Here is a 23,298-nt window from a genome sequence, read left to right as displayed (position 1 = left end):
GGTGTTGGATAAGAGTTTTTGGCAATGTTTTAAGATAAGGTATGTATCGTCTTTCAGCATTCCTACTTCAAGGTCCACTACAGTTTCATCATCGTCATATCAATCGGTTTCTGAGAAGACGGCAGTCACGTTTTTCCCGTCATCTGCATACAGCCGGTCCTCTAATGTACAGTATTCAATACCTACATCAAGTAGGAAGCTGCCGAGTTTGAAGCCTCCGACGAGATCCTCTACATCAAGTGTCTCATCTTCTAGGTAATTAGATTAAGAATTGGAATTTTTATCAAGAGATTGAAGACAAGTGAAAACACGCAACAATAGTTTTGTTTTTACTAAACTTATTCGGGATTTAAATTAGAAAAATGGCTCTCTTTAGGTATCATAGACCCTTTTCTTTAAAGTCAAGTGAATTCTACAGAGACAGATCACGGTTTTTTTTGATGAAGAAGGAGAATCAGATGGCATGGGAGGAATTAAAACTAGGGTGGGATGTGTTTAGTATACCTATATAATGGTGCTTCAAAGGAGCAATTTACTCCTGCTTTCTTGGTGCAAAAAGTTCAGTTGCTTTCCCTCAAACAAAATACTCTTACTGTCACTAAAAGGCAATGAGCTCACAGCTAGGTCAGGCTACAAATGCTGCTAAAATTACTCTTCTAGGCACATTCCAGAAAAACCTACAATTGTCATGTATTAACCTCAATGATGCATCTCAATTTCCTTTTAAATTAATTTTGTTAAATCAAGCACGTCTACATCAACATCGCGATCAACATCTTTGAGTTCAAGTAAGTCAACAAGTGTGACGACATCAGCGAGTACCAGTACATCCACCTCGACCTCAAAGAGTGTCAGTACACCGACAACCACAGTTTTCTCAACATATTCCAGTGTCAGCACAAGTACCTCAAAATCAGTATCCACCAGTGTGTCTACCTCAACCTCGACTAGTGTGAGCAATCCAACCACATCACTTTCAACGACATATTCAAGTGGCAGCAAAAGTTATTCAACTTCAGTATCCACCAGTGTATCAACTTCAACATCGACGAGCATATCGACATCACATAGCACCAGTGCATCCACATCAAAATCGACATCAACTAGTGTCAGTACTCCAACAACCACAGTTTTCTCAACATATTCCAGTGCCAGCACAAGTACCTCAACATCTGTATCCACTAGTGTGTCTACCTCAACCTCAACTAGTGTGAGTAAAGCTACAACATCGGTATCCTCCCCTTTGTCAAGTGCCAGCACAAGTACTTCAACGTCAATATCCACCAGTGTGTCTACATCAACCTCAACCTCTGCTTCAAAATCAACCAGTGTTTCAACTTCCATTAGCTCAAGCACCTCTACCTCAACAAGTTTTAGCACTCCAACAACAACAGTTTTCTCGACATACTCCAGTGCCAGCACAAGTACCTCAACATCAATATCCACTAGTGTGTCGTCTTCAACCTCAACTAGTGTAAGCACACCAACAACGTCAGTTTCCACTTATTCGAGTGGCAGCAAAAGTTATTCAACTTCAGCATCCTCAACAACAAGTAAGTCAAAATCGATCTCATCCTCTGCCTCAACATCAACTAGTGTGTCAACTTCTGTTAGTACAAGCACCTCTTCATCAACATCTACAAGTGTCAGTACACCAACCACAACAGTATTCCCTACATACTCAAGTGCCAGCACAAGCACCTCGACATCAATATCCACCAGTATGTCCACCTCAACGTCAACTAGTGTGAGTACACCAACGACATCGGTTTCCAAGACATTTTCAAGTGCAAGCACGAGTACTTCGAAGTCAGTGACCACCAGTGTGTCTACGTCCACTTCAACATCTGTTTTAACATCGACTTCACCCAGTTCAAGTAAATCAAAAAGTGTATCAACATCACTAAGCACAAGCACTTCCATATCAACCTCAACAAGTGTTAGTACACCAACAACCACAGTTTTCTCTACGTATTCCAGTGCCAGTACAAGTACCTCAACATCAATATCCACCAGTGTGTCCACTTCAACCTCAACGAGTGTGAGCACTCCAACAACATCGGTGTCTACGACATTTTCCAGTGCAAGCAGTTCAACATCAGTGTCCACCAGTGTGTCTACCTCAACTTCGAGCTCTGCTTCAATATCAAGTAGTGTTTCAACTTCTGTTAGCAGAAGCACCTCCACGTCAACATCGGCAAGTGTCAGTACACCAACTACAACAATTTTCTCGACGTACTCAAGTGTCAGCACCAGTGCGTCAACATCAATATCCACTAGTGTGTATACCTCAACCTCAACTAGTGTGAGTACACCAACGACATCGGTTTCTAAGACATTGTCGAGTGCCAGCACAAGTACCTCGACATCAGTATCTACGAGTGTGTCTACGTCCACCTCTACATCTGTTTCAACATCGACTTCAACCTCAAGAAGTGTTAGTAAGTCAACAAGTGTTTCAAAGAGTACATCAATATCAGTTAGCACTAGCATATCAAAGACGACCCCAACAAGCACATCGACATTCACCAGTACAAGTACGTCGAAGTCAACAAGTGTGTCCACTTTCATATCTTCTAGCACCAGGTGCGTGTGTGCTATTCTTGCTTCATTATCTTTAAGGTTGGATGTTTTTGATCAAAGGCGATTTGCCTGGTATATTGCCTGTTAACCTAGGGGGAAAAATATCATACATATTCTAGAATTGTGCTTAGGTCATATCACCTGTTTCCTTTTTCCTTCACCGAGAACATCGCAACGTCTTTGAAAAAGGGTTGCGCTTCCTTCTCGTGGTAGTGTTTTTTCGTTTTCCCAAGAAGGAAATGTACTGGAATATAAAGAATAACATATTCACTTTTAGATTAGCAAGCGTCTTACAGCAAAAAGATCTTATTTCTGCTGTGCATTGATATTCCTCGAGGACACTTCCATGACTATGACGACGATAATAGTTATGACCTTTTTCAATCTCATTTTCAATTTTGTCATACGTTAATGATTGAGCACGGAAGTTGAAGAAACAGAAAATCATTTGTAATATATTGGAAGCCATCTATGCAGGAAAAAAACACATTGAAGAATGTGAACGCTGAAAGGTGACTCCAAAAGGTCACCCTTTTCTCGAAGAGATCATCTTGCACTTTTGGATAGGTGCTGGGGTTGATGTAAAGGGTTATGATACATTGTCCTTGGACAGTGTTTTGCAATTGGCTTGAGATTGAGATGGGCATCACGTGATGGGGAGTATGGCGAAGCCTGAAGCAGTTGTAAGGCTGAGAAAGCGGTGGCAAATAATCCAATTGTACTTGTATAAATCTAGTAGTCCTTATAAACTTAACTACCTGGTAAGTTCATGGTGTGCATAGATGGCGATTGTTATAGCTAATCAGATGGCAAAATTTGTTATTGAACGCAGTTACATTTATACTTGAATGCATTGGGATGTGATTCTGCTTCAAGGATGAGAAATGCCATTGAGGTCAAATTGCTGTTGATGATGTAGATTGAGACGATGATGATGATGTTGATGATAATAATGATAGCAGTGATGATGGTTGTGGCAATGGTGCTGTGCAATTTAAGATGATCTGGACGGTAAAAGAAGAAATTTGCAGAAGATTTAAAAATAAAATTATGACACTGACTGCGTTTTGAGATTCTTAAGAGTAACGTCACCATTAGAAATATGTCTGCAAATTTGTTTAGATTCGAAAAGGATTACACCCTGAAGAATAGTGCTTATCACATTGGCCGCTAATCTGTAACATTACTGACTTCAGCTTACATGGCTGCACTGGAAGGTTGAACTAATTGAAAACAGAAGGTGAAGCTGTTTAAAGATTCGCACGGTTTGGTTTCCAACCTTGTTACTAAGTTGTTCAAAATGGCAGTAGTGATTAACAAATGGGACTCCCGCTTCGCGGTCATCCAATCTTGTTAATCACTTGCATGGTTACAGACTGAATTGGACTCCATTTAGTCCTGTTACCATTACATACTAATAGCAGATGTAACCATCATAATTATGCTGTGTTATAAATGTCAGGGATTTGGGATTAGGAAAGGGGGGATTTTCCTGAAATACGAAGTGTGATATCAAAGTGGTCACTGGTGAATTGTTTTGTTCCACTTGGTTAGCTCGATGTCCTCGTCATATCAACCAGTTTCTGAGAAGACTACAGGCACTGTTTTCCCATCTAGTGCACTAACAAGAAGTACAGGGACACAGTATTCTATACCTACATCGAGTAGAAAGCCACCAAGTTTGAAGCCGCCGACACGGTCATCCACATCAAGGTTGTTGCATTTACATTTACCTTTCAATTGTGAAGGTTGGTGGGGGAATAGTTAGGGATGGTGAGGGAGCATGAAACCATCCACTCCAACCTTCACGCATGGAGTGCAGTTAGAGATGAAAGAGGGGATTTTACGATACTTGGCTAGCTGTTGGGAGGATGATTGAGGAGGGGAGGGGAAGCAGTTTTATTGTAAGCCAAAGGAATGGGACTAAGGAAAGGAAGTGGTGTGGAAGTATTGAAAACAGTTATCTTTACCCGACAGATTCTTGAATCTTAATTTGTATCCATCAGCTTGCTTAATCACTTAACCTTAAACAACAGCTCTTGGTTGCTTTGTGGTTTACAACCTAAATTTTGCGATGCTTCATACCTTACTGTATCCAAATAGATACATTTTCCAAAAAAGCAAAAGTGAATGCTGAAAGCACCAAAACGAAATCCAGCCCTTCACTCGTAAAATCACTTAACTCCTCACAGCCCCTCACTCATTCAATCCGAACCACATATGGTAGATATGGTTTCTCACGCTGATGCTCGAAATTTTTAATCTAAAACGATAAAATCGTACTGAATATGCGAAACAAAGAACTATTCACAACAGATGTCTTGTTTCCTTTATTTATCAACCATGCATTGTTCCTAGAAATAAACGTAGTGGCTGACATGAATCAGGAATTAATGGAGTTCTGAAAAATCAGATGGAAGTTCAAGGCATTGATTTGATGTTGAAGTAGAATACATTAGGCGTTTAATATGATAGCAATTACATTTAACGATGCAATAAATGCTAGGTCTTTTCGTGAAGATTTCTGTACTTTGGATGCTTTCTTAACAGTGTATCAACCTCTAAAAGTTCTAGTAAGTCAACAAGTGTCAGTACAAGCACCTCAACATCAGCGTCCACAAGTGTGTCCACTTCGACCTCAGCAACTGGGAGCACTCCAACGACATCAGTTTCAAAGACATATTCCAGTGGAAGCACAAGTACTTCAACATCCGTATCCACAAGTGTGTCTACTTCAACCTCAACTAGTGTGAGCACTCCAACAACGTCAGTTTCCAAAACTCTTTCAAGCGCAAGCACAAGTATCTCAACTTCAGTGTCTACGAGTGTGTCTACATCCACCTCTACATCTGTTTCACCATCGGCTTCATTAAGTTCGAGTAAGTCAACAAGTACCTCAACATCGGCTAGTACAAGTACAACCAAGTCAACATCAACAAGTGTCAGCACTCCAACAACCACAGTGTTCTCGACATATTCCAGTGCCAGCACTAGCACCTCAACGTCAATTAGCACCAGTGTGTCCACTTCGACCTCAACAAGTTTAAACACACCCACCACATCTGCTTCCACGACATATTCCAGTGGCAGCAAGAGTTATTCCACTTCAGTGTCCACCAGTGTGTCTACCTCAACGTCAACAAGTAAGTCGAAATCAACCTCAATCTCTGCCTCAACATCAACTAGTATTTCAACTTCTGTTAGCACAAGCACCTCCACGTCAACATCTACAAGTGTCAGTACACCAACAACAACAATATTCTCGACATATTCAAGTGCCAGCACAAGTACCTCATCATCAATATCCACCAGTGTGTCTACCTCAACGTCAACTAGTGTGAGTATACCGACAACATTGGTTTCTAAGACATTGTCAAGTGCCAGCACAAGTACTTCGACGTCAGTGTCTACGAGTGTGTCTACATCCACCTCTACATCTGTTTCATCATCGACTTCACTGAGTTCGATTAAGTCAACAAGTACCTCAAAATCGGCAAGTACAAGTACAACCAAGTCAACATCAACAAGTGTCAGCACTCCAACAACCACAGTGTTCTCGACCTATTCCAGTGCCAGCACTAGCACTTCAACGTCAATTAGCACCAGTGTGTCCACTTCGACCTCAACAAGTTTAAGCACACCCACCACATCTGCTTCCACGACATATTCCAGTGGCAGCAAGAGTTATTCCACTTCAGTGTCCACTAGTGTGTCTACCTCAACGTCAACAAGTAAGTCGAAATCAACCTCAACCTCAATATCCACTTCTACATCTGTTTCAACATCGGCTAGTACCAGTACAACGAAGTCAACATCAACAAGTGTCAGCACTCCAACAACCACAGTGTTCTCGACATATTCCAGTGCCAGCACTAGCACCTCAACGTCAATTAGCACCAGTGTGTCCACTTCGACCTCAACAAGTTTAAGCACACCCACCACATCTGCTTCCACGACATATTCCAGTGGCAGCAAGAGTTATTCCACTTCAGTGTCCACCAGTGTGTCTACCTCAACGTCAACAAGTAAGTCGAAATCAACCTCAACCTCTGCCTCAACATCAACTAGTATTTCAACTTCTGTTAGCACAAGCACCTCCACGTCAACATCTACAAGTGTCAGTATACCAACAACAACAATATTCTCGACATATTCAAGTGCCAGCACAAGTACCTCATCATCAATATCCACCAGTGTGTCTACCTCAACGTCAATTAGTGTGAGTATACCGACAACATCGGCTTCTAAGACATTGTCAAGTGCCAGCACAAGTACTTCGACATCGGTGTCTACGAGTGTGTCTACATCCACCTCTACATCTGTTTCACCATCGACTTCACTGAGTTCGAGTAAGTCAACAAGTACATCAACATCGGCTAGTACCAGTACAACCAAGTCAACATCAACAAGTGTCAGCACTCCAACAACCACAGTATTCTCGACCTATTCCAGTGCCAGCACTAGCACCTCAACGTCAATTAGCACTAGTGTGTCCACTTCGACCTCAACAAGTTTAAGCACACCCACCACATCTGCTTCCACGACATATTCCAGTGGCAGCAAGAGTTATTCCACTTCAGTGTCCACCAGTGTGTCTACCTCAACGTCAACAAGTAAGTCGAGATCAACCTCAATCTCTGCCTCAACATCAACTAGTATTTCAACTTCTGTTAGCAAAAGCACCTCCACGTCAACATCTACAAGTGTCAGTACACCAACAACAACAATATTCTCGACATATTCAAGTGCCAGCACAAGTACCTCATCATCAATATCCACCAGTGTGTCTACCTCAACGTCAACTAGTGTGAGTATACCGACAACATTGGTTTCTAAGACATTGTCAAGTGCCAGCACAAGTACTTCGACGTCAGTGTCTACGAGTGTGTCTATATCCACTTCTACATCTGTTTCAACATCGGCTAGTACCAGTACAACGAAGTCAACATCAACAAGTGTCAGCACTCCAACAACCACAGTGTTCTCGACATATTCCAGTGCCAGCACTAGCACCTCAACGTCAATTAGCACCAGTGTGTCCACTTCGACCTCAACAAGTTTAAGCACACCCACCACATCTGCTTCCACGACATATTTCAGTGGCAGCAAGAGTTATTCCACTTCAGTGTCCACCAGTGTGTCTACCTCAACGTCAACAAGTAAGTCGAAATCAACCTCAACCTCTGCCTCAACATCAACTAGTATTTCAACTTCTGTTAGCACAAGCACCTCCACGTCAACATCTACAAGTGTCAGTATACCAACAACAACAATATTCTCGACATATTCAAGTGCCAGCACAAGTACTTCATCATCAATATCCACCAGTGTGTCTACCTCAACGTCAACTAGTGTGAGTATACCGACAACATCGGCTTCTAAGACATTGTCAAGTGCCAGCACAAGTACTTCGAGATCAGTGTCTACGAGTGTGTCTACATCCACCTCTACATCTGTTTCACCATCGACTTCACTGAGTTCGAGTAAGTCAACAAGTACATCAACATCGGCTAGTACCAGTACAACCAAGTCAACATCAACAAGTGTCAGCACCCCAACAACCACAGTATTCTCGACCTATTCCAGTGCCAGCACTAGCACCTCAACGTCAATTAGCACCAGTGTGTCCACTTCGACCTCAACCAGTTTAAGCACACCCACCACATCTGCTTCCACGACATATTCCAGTGGCAGCAAGAGTTATTCCACTTCAGTGTCCACCAGTGTGTCTACCTCAACGTCAACTAGTAAGTCGAAATCAACCTCACCATCGACTTCACTGAGTTCGAGTAAGTCAACAAGTACCTCAAAATCGGCAAGTACAAGTACAACCAAGTCAACATCAACAAGTGTCAGCACTCCAACAACCACAGTGTTCTCGACATATTCCAGTGCTAGCACGAGCACTTCGACGTCAATTAGTACTAGCGTGTCTACGTCGACCTCAACTAGTGTGAGCACTCCAACAACGTCAGTGTCCACCACAATATCAAGTGCCAGCACAAGTACTTCAACTTCAGTATCTACAAGTATATCTACTTCAACCTCGAAATCGATTTCAAGATCGACTTCATTGAGTTCAAGTAAGTCAACAAGTGCCTCAACGTCACTTAGCATCAGCACTTCCACATCAACATCAACAAGTGTCAGCAGCAGTATCAGTGTCAGCACATCAGTATCAACGAGTGCGTCTACATCAGTATCTACTTCAACATCAACAACCTTGTCTCGGTGAGTCGCTTAGAATAAGTTTCAAATATCGTTGAAAACAAGTCTTGGTCAAAGAATGTAGTAATCGCACAATTACCTACGTGAATATAGTTTTCTATGTTTTTTCTTACTTTTGGGGGGGGATGGGGAGAGGGATAAGAAAAAAGTTGAAAACCAGCTGAGCCAGCACGGAAGCGAATGAAGCGTAGTAAGGCTTTTTCCAAGGATGATAGTTTTCAACTGCATGTTAGGTCTTGTTGTGATGTACTGGCCTTCTTACCCATGTAGTCTCAAAGTTTTCTTTTTGGGGAAAAGAATTTAAAACGCGTACATTGAAAATTTTGTTGAAGAGGCATCCTTGTATTTTAGCTTCACCAGTTTGGTGACAACGACGACGCCAACCTTCACGACATCTGTTTCTTCATCGGCTTCAACGAGTCTGTCGAGCTCAATCAGTCCATCGCTGTCCTCCTCTGTTTCAACATCGTTTAGTGTCTGTAAGTGTCAATAGTAACTATTCTTTTTATACTCAGCAGACTCGAATTGAGATATGCCCCGTGTGTACTTACCTTTTGTTAGATTTCTTACATTGCGATTTTGTTGAGTGTCAGTGTTGATTCCTCTCTGTTGAAGAAAATACCTCTTCATCGTTATTATGGGTACTGTCATAATTACACAAAGCAATGGTTGAGTTACATTTTCCTCGAAAAATGTAGTCCTTATTAAAAGTTGTAAATTTCCTACAATTTCTGAAAATTCTCACTGGATAAAAAATCTGAGAAAAAAGCAAGCATGGAATATGAGCTTAATCTTTCCTTGCTCGAGGGAAACTGAGTATGATTTTGCAATTTTGCGTAAATTTTACAAAAATTTGCGCGGTTTTAAATTTAAATTCGTATGGATTAGAAAACGTTATTTACCTGGCGGGTGGTGTGTATTGGAAAAACTGTGCTTAAGTCCAACGGTGCAGATTTTCCCCTTAGGGACCGAATCAGACCAGTAAATAATATATGAACTTTTCCTTCCGGTTTTCTCTATTCCACTTTGTTGAGAATGGCTGGGATTAAAATTACGGGCCGTAATCTACATTTTAAAAAAAGCTGGACCGTTACGAGCACATGATTAACCGATCAGATTCGATGATTTGAGATCCCGGCCCGCTGAGATGCTTCTGACAAAAATAAATACCTGATGCAGAACCTTTATAATATTTTGTTTCTGTGTATTAAATTTAGTCTCCAATTTCTTTTTATTCCCACAGCGTCAATCTGTCCATCATGCTTCTACATTAACAGCAAAAATGAGACGGAATATCACGCGGTGAGTAAAATGGCTTCTATACCGTCACAAACAGAGAGTATGACTTCAATCGGCGGCAAAAATGTCGACACATTACCAAGGAGGGCATAATCTTATCGAGTAGCCTCCACCAATGTTATCCCTAATACTCTTACAATTTTACTACAATGATACACCTGGTTTTCTGTTATTTTACAATACTGAAAGGGGTAGAAGGGTATTTTGGCGAGCAACACTTTCAGGATGATGAGAGTATACCCTTGCTTTTCCTGATCTTTATTTATTGTTCTCCTAGATAATTTTTGAAATATGTCGCTCTCTTCCAAGGCATCGTAATGTTGATATTTTTTGTGTTGTTGTAGCCCAACACTACCTGGACAGACGGGAGTTGCCTGAAGCTTAAGTGCGAACTTACTGTTAACCCATGCTACCCTCTTAACCAAAGTGCACAGATAAAAACAGAGCATATAATTTGCGACAAATGTCCAACGGTGAGCATCTGAGCTCAGGCTATAAGTATATCTATTTTGTTGTCTAGTGATAACTTTCCTTTATCCAAACCAAGGACAGGAGTCCTTATCGACATGCTCATGGTTAGACATCAATATATTACAAGTAAAGAAAATGATCCACGCTGGTGAACTTCAATTTTAAAAACTGCAGGAAAAGAAGCCGTAAAAAATTCAAGATTTCGGAGGGATTTGAAAGGTGCCCCCTAGATATTTTTTATATAGTTTATTTCATGTAATTGTTGCATCAATATTTGGCCGGTAAGAAACACAAAAAACAAACAAACAAACGAACAACAAAAAAAATAAGAACGGTTGGTTACCATTTTCAATCTCAACGCAATTCTTAACCCTCATCATTGCCATGCTTTGAATGTTTTTACTGAGTGTTACGGTATTTTCCAAACCGCCAGAAAGATACAACTCGTACAACTCAACTACTTTATTGACCAACGTAATAACTACGAAGCGATATCGACAACCAATACAATAACTATCTTTTTCACTTATCTACGGAGCGATATAAATGCTAATACAATCAGTATCCCTATAACTTAAAGTCCTTTACAAATAATATCATTTAAATCTCGGTGCACCACCGCACAACTCACAGTTCTCTTGAAAATCTTTAACAAACTGTCGACGTCCGTAATTCTTTCTCTCACGTAGCCTTCCACACGGCTTTCAATTCCAGTAAACAACTCTGTCCGGCTCTCGCTCCTCTGGGCTCTTCGCAACAACAGTTATAGCTCACTAAAAGGCCTCTTTCTTTAAGCTAGCGTGACTCCTTATATATCTTTCGGAAAAGTTCTAGAATGTTTTAGAGACCTGTAATATTGTTATTTTTAGAAACATTACACTATGATTACATCATAACAAAAATATGCTGAGTCACGGTTCTAGAAGGTTCTCCTTAAAGTTCTCGCTTAGTCATCATGACTAAATGTTCTAGAAACTTCTTCGTTCTATTTTTAATAATTATGTAACGCAACGCACTCTAAAAAACATGGGCGCTCTCCATAACATGAGCTAGGTATTTCCTTCTCTTGTAGGGATCTATTCGACCTCCTGCCAATGACAAAGAGTGTTGTCCTCCATGTGGTAAGTTGACTGTGGAAATCAGAGCGGAAAATACCAAAAGTACAGGCTCATTATGATATGCATCTCGAGAGGGAAGTATACCACCTCACTTAATCTATCCTCTCGCAATTTCTTTAAGTCGACCTCTCACGGAAGTAGTGAGCATGTTACGATACGCCACTCGGGACCTTGGGTTCTTTGCATATCTAAGGTGATCTGAAAAGGTCGAGATTGATGTGGCCAAAAAGAAACACCACATACACTCACGCACAAAAAAAGAAGGACTGGGTGAAGCAGACTTAGAAAGCTCTGTAAAACCAAAGAATTTAGCAAAGAAGTCAAATTAATTTGCTGATTGAGATATCTACACTGATTCGGCAATCCTTTCAAAACACCACCTGCTCGCAACTCCGATTTCATCTTTCATTTTTGGTGAGAGGATGTAAAGGTGATTGTTATCAGTATTGTTAATAGTTCTCGTAAACAGTGGGTCCTAGATGCTTACAATTTAAGTTATACAAAGCTAAAAGAATAGTGATCTAAACGAGACGCCTCTTTAATTTGTGATAAATATGAAAACTCCAGTGTAACACATTGCAATATTTTCACAAAGTAACTTATTGCTAATTTTCGCGATTAAGATCTTCGGTTAGCAGATGTATCAGTAATTAGATTAGTTTGGGAAAAATTGAGCTTGGAAGTCCAGTGACCCAACTTCCCCCTAGCTAATTCTGGTTTCAGCTGGTCACGAATATTCCTTTTTTCCCTCCCACAAGCTGATTCTGGTTTCAGTTGGTATAGGAGTAGCCCGTATTCCTTTTCCCCCTCCCTCAACGGAGTGTCAGTTAACCCCCTCCCTCATATTTAGTCATAATTCCCTGACAGGCCGCCGAAACCATTTTGTATCTCTGGCTAATCAAAGGTATTGTGAGAGTTAAGTATTTTAGAATCGCAACGCGGGGATCCGGCTAGTGCTTGTGCACCGCTGTCGAATTGCTCTCTGTTGAGTCAGCCTGTGAAACTTGTTTAAGGTAGCAATTAATAATTAACAATAATTTGTCCTTACTATTTTTCATAGAACCGGGTCCTAGCAGTGGCAATTGTTTACTAAACAAGGGAAAATTTGATTACATCAAGACAAAGGAAAACTGCACGTCCAGGATTAAGTATCAGCACAACACATGCCGCGGAACGTGCGAGTCCACGTCCACTTCAACGTATGGTGAGACCGGCTTGGATTCGTTCTGCGCATGTTGCCAGCCTTCAGTGGGAAAACTCTGGACTGCGACTCTGGACTGCCCTAACAATGAAGTCCGATCGACAAACTTTTTCGAGATTAGAGCGTGTCACTGTCGACAGTTCAAGTGTGTTTCTGAGCAAGACAAAAGCGGAATGGAAGAGATTAACGAAAAAGGTCAAGTTGTGGACATCAACCAACAGAGTGTCGGCCGAAGACGTCGCCGTTAATCAATTACAGGGGAAGGACTGGGTCAAATTATCAACTATCTCACAAATTCTTAACCTTATATGATGGGGGAATTAATGTTTAATAAAAATGTACCGGATATGTTAATGGTTTGATCGTTTTTCTTCGTGGTGTGATCTTGAGTTTTCTTACTTGCACGCCGTTGTATGTCCCGCTTACATGCGTGCGCGTTTTTTATCCCTTCAACCACTTACACACAGGAAAAAACACCCCTTTCCAATTTTTATTCTTTTAGTTATAAACATGCGTGATATCCTGTCCTTTAATTGGCCTTGAAGATCAGAATCGAAAACACGCACTTTGTTTTAAATTGTCTAGAGCTGTCCTTCTGCATTTACAATTTTGGTTGATCAACTAAATGCTTTCGTTATTGAGTGATAACAATTGTACATGAATTTGGCATTATATTTTGAACGGTAACTGGTGGTGTCGCTCTATTGCAAGTTCGCTTAACCACCGTCGGACCTCCGCCTTAGCCAGTTCGCCCTTGAATCAATCTACCCGTTTTTAAATCCTCTCCTTTCGAAAGCGTTGACTTTGTTTTCTCCGAGTGAAAAGCTTGACTGTGAAAGGACACCATGAAACGCTGGGCGCAACGACGCACGATTTGTAGTACTTTTTAAGAAATACGTACGTTGGTCAGGTTTATGGTGGTTCCGCCACATTGGAAGTTCACCTCTTACCACCTTTACCATTAGCCCCCAAATATTTCGACTAATTTCCTTGCCACAGAACGTATTCATTTCCTGTCGAAAACATGATTTGTTAGGACCAACACGCAATTTCACAGGGAAGCCATAACAAGTCTCAATCAACATGCAAATTCATAGCCGTGTTCACTAACGCACGACTAATCATGACGAGTAATGCAAAGCCACTTTAATACTTGCCTTACCTTCGAACTTCGCTCTCACATACTAACACTCTTTGTAGACACTTTGTTGTTATAAGTTTCTGTCGACTTTGACGCTCGCGAGGCTAATCGCTCGACTGAGTTTTAGTGGAATGCTTTGTGCTAATGTTTGTTCATATTGATAACTATGAAAAAATTGTTTTGTTCATATTTTGTATAATTTGAGTATCTAAATTATGTTCATTTGTAGAGTGATATAGATTACTAAGACATTGTACACAAACCCTTAACGAACTTTGGCCTGAATACCTCCGTGTTTATGTCCACTCTGCTAGCGGCTACAATTTAAGATATAATTTTGCTCTGACGATGGGCTAACGCTCTGAACGTCATTTTTAGGAACTCTCTACGGTTAACAGGGTTTAAACGTGTTCCCTTTAGGAGACACAAGACAGTCGAACCCGTATTAAACTGTCACTCATGGAAATGGCTTGAATACAGCTTAATACGGGTTGATTTGGTTTCGTCAACCGAGTTGATAATGTTAATTAGCCAGCGTAGAGTTTCAAGGCTGACGTTTCGAGCGTGAGGCTTTCCTCAAAATAAATGGATGAATTTTGGGATGTGTATGTTTGTATGCAGAAGATGGAGCTGCGCTATTGGTGGGAACATAGTGACGAGAAAAACAAGAATAGATAAGTTGAATGAAAAGCGTTCGTTGATACCGTTGGGATAAAGAGAGCCGATTTGAAAGATGAATTTATGCTCCAGGCTTTCCGAACTAGTTGTAAAGAGAGGCCGAAGACTGCCATATGCTCCAAAGAAAGAATAGGGAGATTAAAGTGTTTAGCGACTGGTTTGGATGCGTCCTTGCCCTTCCTTTCTACGTAGCGAAGGTGTCCTCGAAATCGGTCACTTAGTCGTCTTCTTGTTTCTTAAGAAGTGAACATTGGCGGAGGTATGCGTAAAGTGATCAGTAATCTTGATAAGTCGCTGGGTCCCGAAATTTTCTCCATGCTATTAATGAAAAGACAGGTTTTGCATCGTGCACGAGCGCATTTGATAGCTCCAGGTTGGTCACTAATTTGTGAAGAATTTCTGACCAAAAAGTTACCCGTGTTTTTGTCACGTTTGAATTAAATTTTATAAATTGTAGAAGAAAGTACCTGTCTCTGAATTATTTTGAGGTAATTTAAAGTTTCTGAGAATGATGGATTTCACTGCGTGGTTGTGAGGGTGACATGTGAGTGTAAATAGATTGTTATCGGTATCTTCTGTGCCGTTTTGTGGTGCTGACTGTCGATTAATTTGTTTCTGTTTTCCCATGTCCGCCCTCTTTCTCACGCACAGTAGCCTTTTTGGTCGCATCGCAGACTGCCTAAAGGTGCTTTCTTTTCCGCGCTCTTTTACATTGTTGTTAAAGCCCCTTGGATCGACGAACAATAACAACAACAACAAAATGTAGTTTCCTTAGCAACACGCCACATAAATGAAACTAAAAAGATCATAATTTTCTTAATTTATCAGTCAAAGTACGGAAGCCAGCATAAGTATCCTCTTGCATCAAAATGTCTAGTAGCTGATTTCGTAACACTGTTTTAAATTTTTATTTAGGTAAAGAACGAAGACATATGGTAAGACCATTCCAAATCTTTGCATCAAGTTTTTAAAGGGAATTTATTTTATGTTTTGCTCTAGACTGAAATGGTGTGTTTTCTGAAGAATATCTAAATAATTTTTAGATGCTGGAGAGGTGTTACATTGTTGAAGAAGTCATGCATAAAAATGCAGATTGTTTTTGAACAATTAAGATGAAAAGGAAAAATATCTGACAAGTTGAACAAGATGGAATGTAAAGGGTTTGAAAAATTTTGTGCGGAGAGCACGTTTTTGAAAAATCAAAACTTTCTCTCAATTTGATTGGCAGCTTGGCCCCCACTGCAGCAATCCCACAGCCCAAGCAGTTTTTCAATCTGGACAAAACACCGAAAAATTTGCTAATTTAAGTGAAATTAAAATGCAGTGTGTTGAGTCAAAGATAATTTGAAACGATGAAGACACCAAGATATATTATATTATTTCCGTTCCAGAGAGACAACTTTTATATTTCTATGAATCCCGTTTAACAAAAAATGTAGTTAATGTTTGTTACAACTAAAACAGAAACGAATGAATTCAAAATGTGTCGTGATCCAGAATATAACGACATTAAAACAAATGGCCTATCTACACTGATTGCCGATTGCCTCTTTCAAAACATAACCATAATCTGAGCTGTTAGTTTTTTTCCAGTGTAAACAAAATGGGGGCCGTCTACTGCTGCCGCTACATAGATCTGCCTCTTTCGAGGTCTCCGCTGTTCCCGTAATTCAAATTCAACCAAATACGGTAATGGTTCACCTTTTAGATGTTACAGTAGATCGAAAATTACCAAAAGCTGACGGCCTCACCAATTCAAAATACTGAAGGAAAACTTCAAGAGGGTCCGCATTCTGCGTTGACGATGTTTTGCAATAGATTCGTGTCTATACTTTTGCATAATTCAGTCGACTTCGTAGATTTTCCAGTGGGTCCTCCTCTTCCTTCTTTACCTCTACAGTCAAATTGGAATGAGCGTTCGATTTTGCAGGATCTCGGTTGGAATTCTTTCGCTTTATTCTTTATCTTTTCTGATAGACGCGAGCCTAACATTTACGTTTTACAACCTGAGACAATTTCCCTTTGAAACATTATACTTCAAGGAGGGACCGAACCAAATCAGACGCCCAGGTATAAGCTATCGAGTACAAATGACTGCGCTTGTCGCGCGTTCTGTATTCAACTCACCCTTGATTTAGGTGAAAAACTTCTGGAAAAAGACTGGAGGCTTACAAAAGGCAAAAAGTCCTTCTAGTATTCGGGGTGTTACTTTAGTTCGTGAAAAGATATTCTATACTACTCACCAGTTATTCATTTCACTGTTTCGTTCTCGACATATCCATATAAATATCCCGGCAAACATCAGCACAGCTCTTTGCTCGCGTTTCCTGTTGTCCCTCACAATTCCACCATTCTGAATACCCGCTAAATTCCGCATTTATGCCTTTTTACAGTTCGCTTCGACATCAAAATGTATTAAACCTGGCTCAGTGTCATTGATCAAAACTAAATTTCACTGAGAAAACACTGATTTCGACCAAATTTTAACTTTCATATGATTCATTGAAGTCTCGACGCTTTGAAGACCTCAATATATGAACAAAAAACTCCGCTTTCGCCATTCAACAAATAGGTTTTAATTCTGACTCAAGAAAACCCTGCGGAATGTGAACAATTCCACATTTTCATTCAGTGGCGTGGTTTCCAGGGCGACTTTAGGTACACTGACTTGAAAAGTGATTAAGCGCGAGGCGAAGTAACGTGCGGTATCATGAGAAACGTGCGAAAAAGGTGTAACTGACGAAGAAAAACGCTAACAAACCTAACAAAAAAACACTAACGAGGAGGTATATAATTAGCAAGCGCTTAGATCTTATAGGATTTGTCTAATTTTTATTTCTATATTTTTATTGAGGGCTGGGCATTTTAAGTGGTACTCCTAACATTTTCAAATCATGGAAATGAAAATTAGTTACACGTACAGTGACCAGGATTTGCTTTAAACAGATGTAATTCAAGACGTTACAGTTATGATCATATTTCCGTTGTTGTTTTTTCGGTGACGTAACCCCCCTTTCAGTGATGTGAAATTTGCACGCTCTTATTTCGCCCTATTTGCAAATGTAGTTCCTTTGTTTCTGCTTTTTTGCTTTCACATTCGATCTTCTTCGTTACCTCGTGAGGTTGGGTTACGCTACGTAACGTTGATGAGCTTCGTTTCCCGCGTCATTGCAGCGGTAAGTTTCGTTTTCCTTCTTCGTTTACTTATCGTTCTGTGTTTTTGCTTTTCCTCGAGTTTTTGTGGCTGGTATTTCTCTATTTCTTAGTGAGTCAAGTACAATGCTCCGAAATGAAAAAACCGTAGTTTCGTGCTTCGTATCTCGATAAAGCAGGCTAACACGTTGATCCATTATTGTCAAATCTATCGCTCAATGATGATAAAATAATTTTCAGGTTCTGAGCTCATGCTCGCGGTTCATGTCATTAGTTCATGCTTACAGTTCAGACTCGAATTTTAAGCTCTTAGTTCATGTTCTGAGTTTAGACTTTTAGTTCAGTTTCTCTGTTCAGGCTCCCAGTTTCAGAGCGGTTGACGGTTGACGTTTATTAGGAAGATTTATTTCTGTGCGTTAAAATTAAGCTTTAGTTTTTCTTTGTTTTTATTATAAGTAATGAATCATGTTCGGATCTCTTCAGTATTTCTCTAGCGAAAGGAAGTGGTGTGTTTTGAATTAATTACCGATAATCGGCTCCCCGTGTTTGTGCAAAGACTTCGAAAGAAGGCGAAAACTCCCGACATGATTCAAACGTGTTTTTGGTTATGATCTTATCGAATGGTACGCAATGCTGTGTACACAAGCGAGTTATTAACGAAGTTTGCAATTTTTCAGTGAGACAGTTTTAATTTGAATATGAAATTATTTCCAAACTGTCCCTTACATAGGCTAAAATTAATGAAAACGACTATAAACCAGGAATTTTTGGAAACCTTGAGACAAGTTTACCATTTTAAAGATTCTTCCAGGTCGAAAACTTTTGTTAGCAAGCTGCTAAAATCGAGAGATTCGAAACACATGGAAAGACTTTGAAACCGTTTGTGAAGGCTGACGGTAAAAATTTATTAATTTTGACGGCTGCCGGTTACATGGTATTGATAGCCCCATTTAAGGCTCTCAGTTAAGGCTATCAGTTTGTACTCTCAGTTAATTTTCTCAGCTCATGCTCGCAATTCATGTTTTCAGTTCATGTTCTTAGTTTAGGCTCTCAGCTCGGGTTCTCAGTCCAGGCTCTCAGTCCAGGCTCTCAGTCCAGGCTCTCAGTTCAGGCTCTCAGTTCAGGCTCTCAGTTCAGGCTCTCAGTTCAGGCTCTCAGTTCAGGCTCTCAGTTCAGGCCCTCTGTTCAGGCCCTCTGTTCAGGCTCTCTGTTCAGGCTCTCTGTTCAGGCTCTCTGTTCAGGCTCTCTGTTCAGGCTCTCTGTTCAGGCTCTCTGTTCAGGCTCTCTGTTCAGGCTCTCTGTTCATGGTCCGAATTCATGTTCTAAGTTCATGTTCTGAGTTCATGTTCTGAGTTCATGTTCCGAATTCATGTTCCGAGTTCATGTTCATGTTCTGAGCTCTCTGTTCAGGCTCTCTGTTCAGGCTCTCTGTTCAAGCTCTCTGTTCAGGCTCTCTGTTCAGGCTCTCTGTTCAAGCTCTCTGTTCAGGCTCTCTGTTCAGGCTCTCTGTTCAAGCTCTCTGTTCAGGCTCTCTGTTCAGGCTCTCTGTTCAGGCTCTCTGTTCAGGCTCTCTGTTCAGGCTCTCTGTTCAGGCTCTCTGTTCAGGCTCTCTGTTCAGGCTCTCTGTTCAGGCTCTCTGTTCAGGCTCTCTGTTCAGGCTCTCTGTTCAGGCTCTCTGTTCAGGCTCTCTGTTCAGGCTCTCAGTTCAGGTTCTCAGTTCATGCTCCGAGGTCATGCTCCGAGTTTCTGTTCCGGGTTTCTGTTCCAGGCTCTTGTTCAGGGTTCATGATCTGAGTTCCTGTTCCGAGTTCATGCTCCTATGGCGTAACATACCGTTCAAAATTCAGTCTGGGTATTTTCCCTATCGAAAAATTAATTTTCGTGTCGGAAATCAATTAACAGGGTCCGTTATTGTTGGCCTCTTTCAGACCTCCTCATTGTCTGCTATTTCCCGTGTCTGATATTATTTTCCGAGCCTGATATTATTTCCCATGTCTGTATTTACTATTAATGCTCGAGTCCTTAAATTATTCGTTACAATCGTCGAGTCCGAAATTTGTCTCATTGCTGGAGCCTGATAATTTTCTCAATCGCCGACTCTGATAACCGCAGAGTACTCTCCTACCCAGACTTCTCACGGTACAAGGTTAGGATAGTTTTAGAAAGGTAATAAAAACTGTATATCAATAAAAAAAAGACTGCAGTTAGTCTTCTCCTTTAACTTCGTGTATATTGTACAATTAAAAAATGTACCATTAGCATAAGAGTATTGATTAAGACCAAATTAAGGAAGCATTTCTCTACTTCCTCGCAATAAATGAACAAAGCCCTGTTTTGGTATTCATGGCGATTTTGGCAAAATTTTGACACTATCATCACAGTTTGTTAAGTTATCGTACAATATCTGACGGATTCTCCAAATGAAAGTATCTCTGGAAAAGTTATAACAAACTTTTCATGAATGTTTTAACGCTACAACACACGACAATAATTAGCTCGTGCTTTAATAACATGCTAGTAGAACCGGAAAGCCACCTTATAGAGAAAATCAGCAACATTTGAGGGAAAAAGAAAGTTTACAGTGGTAGATATTTTTTCGTAAAGGGAAGTTTAAGAGCAAGGAAACTTGTAAAGTAAGATGAAACCAAACCAAAAGATTCCACAGCCATTCTGCCGCAACAATTTATTATTCACTAAATGTTGTGCACATGACTAATCACATCCGATTAAAAACAAAAAACTTGATCTTCTTGCATTAAATGTATGAGAAAAAGGTAAATAAAAGCTTTTTAAAACGATGCTAATATAAAACCGAAAGGAACTAAATTGAAAAATGCGAACGGATCGGGGAAACGCCCAAAAAAGAATGAAATTATCTGTTACGCCACAGCTATGGTCTTGTCTATCTTATTTATAAGTTTAACACAACGTCAAAAGTCGTCAGCCTATGATTCAAATTTGGCTCAAGCAATTTTAAAAAGGCAATGGAACTCTTTTAGCCTAAAATATAGTTTGACCATCTCAACGAAACTGTCTCTTTATTTATTACAAAAAGAAGAATAACTAAACCATGTTTATGGTTATGATGCAGTGTTTTCACGTGCGCTGTATTTTTTTTCTTTTCTCGCTAACGTCATACTCGCTTAGCTATAGCTACGTGGAAATATTAAACGTTATCTGAGGATTCTTTGTCGGTCACACAAAAAAGGTTATTCCTAGCTAATTTGAAAATTCACAATATACTATTTCGCTGGTTCAGAAATATTCACTCTAACGATGCGGACAGTCATAGAAAAAGCTTTCATTTTGATGTACATCAGTCTGAGAGAACACTGCATCGCAGTCACTCAACTTAAGGTAACAGTGTGTCATATCTTCACTTCACGACTAAACATTTACAAAGAAAAAGAAAACCTTTCAATAAATATTTCCATAAAAAGCCAGCCGGAGTTCTTTTCTGCCTCTCGTTCCAGTTTTGCCAGGGCAACCTCAGTCCCGAAGGTCTCCCCTTCCCGCAGGCGAAGATCTGGCTCCAGCTCAATGACTACTGGGTTTGCCAGCCCGATGACAATTCTAAAACAAATTTTTAAGAGGTTAATTTTTTTTCTTATCTCAACACACGCACAGACAGTGAAAATGAAAGCGAACATCGCAGTAATGAGCACTACTTAGGTCTTTTTTTCACTGCTGCTTGAGAAGTATTTATTACTGCGATGTTCTCTTTCATTTTCATTTCTTTAACCGTAGTTCACATATATGATTTTCATATATTTACAGTCACACACAAACACACACACCCAAAAAAAAACATAAAAAAAAACCAAAAACACCAACAACACAACAGAAAAGAGGAAAAACAAAGAGAAAGAAGTTTTAGTTATTTCCCTTTACAGATTCTTAGGTTTTTGGAGCTATCTACTCAGATATGACCGATTAGAGTTACTAAGCATGCGTTATTTTGATTCAGCCGATTCATTTTGTAGAAGGTTGATAGCTTGTACAGCTTAACCTTATAGGTATAGGGTTTAGCAAGAGTAACCAATCCGTAATCAAGGGGGTGATATGATTTACCTGAATGAAGCTCGTACAGGATGAACGGCTCGGTGCAACTGCAAGAATAACTTGCACTTTGTGCGACGTACGTACAGCAGCATCCTCCAACTACACTCTTCAAATTCGTAAACTCCGCTGGCCATCGGTTCTGCAGTGTTTCCGGCTTGTAGCATATCTGCTGCCATTTGTTTGAAGTTAAAGATGGACCAACAGAAACCTCCGAGTGCCATTTTTGTCTTGGTCAAGTCATTCGTGTCCTGTTGTGTTGGAAATCAAATCAGCGTCATAATGAGTAAAGTGAAAGGAAAATTCACTGGGCGATTATTGTAAGCTGAACAGCGTTAAAAAAATGTTCGACCACTCCCCCTCCCCCGCACTTTATCCCCAAATCTGCCTCAAATAGTATATTTTTATATCATCCTTGTGAGATCGTATTCTAAAGGAAACAAGAGGACCATCTACTCAGTCAACTTTTTCAGTCTCGACTGATGATTTTTAAAGCAGAAATCTGTTCAAAGTTTTGTAGAACTGTTAAAAAATCTGTGGACACGCAGCGACGTGCACACTAGCTATTAAGTAACAATTAAAGATCGGAAGGGGAAAACATTAAGGAGCATTGGCCTCGGTCAGCCTTACCTTTTTAAGTAATACGTCTAAGAGCTTTTCACCCATCTCTGTCAGCAGTGACACGTGCTTTTCTGCTTGGTCCTTGTTATGTTGCTCCATCTCCTTAAAATTGCCAGCAAATTGGCATCCATTGACTCTACATTGTCGCTGCCTCTCCTCGCAGAAAAGCAGATGGGTTTGCAACTCCATCCTAAGAGTAAACAAAAGGTTAAAGCTACATGAATGTATCTACTAACGAGGAAAAGAAGTCGCAACTGTTCAGCTCAACTCATATTTTGTATTTGTTTATTTCATTATTTGCTGTTGATTCTTGAAAGTGACAAGGATTATAATAAGACAAACCAAGTCATGGATATTTTCCCAATAACACTGCGTTTGAGTCGCAAAGTAAACTTTTGGGGCTAATTTTGGATCAATTTTAATCTTGGACGGAGGAGCAAATTGAAGGGAAGCTTTCCAAAGTTCACGAGATTTATATATTTAAAGATGATATTTCTATAAAAATTATATACAGTAAGTTTTGAGTACACTTGGGAAAGATAAAGAAAACCTTGAACTCAGTGACAATTTTCAAAGTCGTACATGCTAGTATGGTCTACATGGGCTTAAAAAATCAAATATAAAAGACCTAATATAAGAAACTGCATACCCACACCAGATGCTTTTTTTTACGCACGTAAAGAGAATTTCATTTTAAGTTTGAAATGATAATGTACAACGCTTTGTGACCACACCTTCTCGGACGC

At 40.2% G+C, this 23,298-nt stretch overlaps 2 protein-coding genes across 7 annotated transcripts in view; one reads left to right on the top strand and one right to left on the bottom strand.

Annotated features, from left to right (window-relative positions):
* LOC113681230 (uncharacterized) overlaps window positions 1-13,254 on the top strand; it is a 53,535-nt gene extending 40,281 nt beyond the window's left edge. For 2 of the 6 annotated variants that reach the window (XM_089194559.1, XM_089194555.1), the window contains 9 exons: window positions 58-255; window positions 748-2,586; window positions 4,138-4,296; window positions 5,134-8,814; window positions 9,163-9,290; window positions 10,055-10,113; window positions 10,455-10,583; window positions 11,654-11,702; window positions 12,760-13,254. In XM_089194559.1, the coding sequence (XP_089050685.1) occupies window positions 58-255; window positions 748-2,586; window positions 4,138-4,296; window positions 5,134-8,814; window positions 9,163-9,290; window positions 10,055-10,113; window positions 10,455-10,583; window positions 11,654-11,702; window positions 12,760-13,148 (6,631 nt within the window). In that variant the 3' untranslated portion in view covers window positions 13,149-13,254. The remainder of the gene's footprint in view (window positions 1-57; window positions 256-747; window positions 2,587-4,137; window positions 4,297-5,133; window positions 8,815-9,162; window positions 9,291-10,054; window positions 10,114-10,454; window positions 10,584-11,653; window positions 11,703-12,759) is intronic. The other 4 variants (XM_089194556.1, XM_089194558.1, XM_089194557.1 and 1 more) reach the window with 4 other exon arrangements.
* A 7,285-nt stretch (window positions 13,255-20,539) lies between these two features.
* Window positions 20,540-22,709, bottom strand: LOC149034238 (uncharacterized). The gene is made up of 3 exons (XM_089194561.1): window positions 22,562-22,709; window positions 21,944-22,182; window positions 20,540-21,445 (listed from the first exon to the last, which is right to left on the bottom strand). Exons 1-3 carry the CDS (start codon window positions 22,649-22,651, stop codon window positions 21,268-21,270), a joined length of 507 nt encoding a protein of 168 aa, XP_089050687.1. The 5' UTR covers window positions 22,652-22,709; the 3' UTR covers window positions 20,540-21,267.
* Between the last annotated feature and the right edge of the window lie 589 nt (window positions 22,710-23,298).

Source organism: Pocillopora damicornis, chromosome 14, assembly GCF_964200805.1.
Source record: "Pocillopora damicornis chromosome 14, jaPocDami1.2, whole genome shotgun sequence".
NCBI classification, from domain to species: domain Eukaryota; kingdom Metazoa; phylum Cnidaria; class Anthozoa; order Scleractinia; family Pocilloporidae; genus Pocillopora; species Pocillopora damicornis.
Note: the sequence above shows the minus strand (reverse complement) of the source record. Positions and strands in the feature narration are given on the sequence as shown.

Coding starts and splice junctions, on each gene's coding strand:
- LOC149034238 (XM_089194561.1), bottom strand. CDS start 22,651: ATGGAGCAACATAACAAGGACCAAGCAGAAAAGCACGTGTCACTGCTG. Junction 22,183..22,561: donor TAGACGTATTACTTAAAAAG/GTAAGGCTGACC, acceptor CCAACACAACAG/GACACGAATGACTTGACCAA. Junction 21,446..21,943: donor CCTGTACGAGCTTCATTCAG/GTAAATCATATC, acceptor AATTTGTTTTAG/AATTGTCATCGGGCTGGCAA.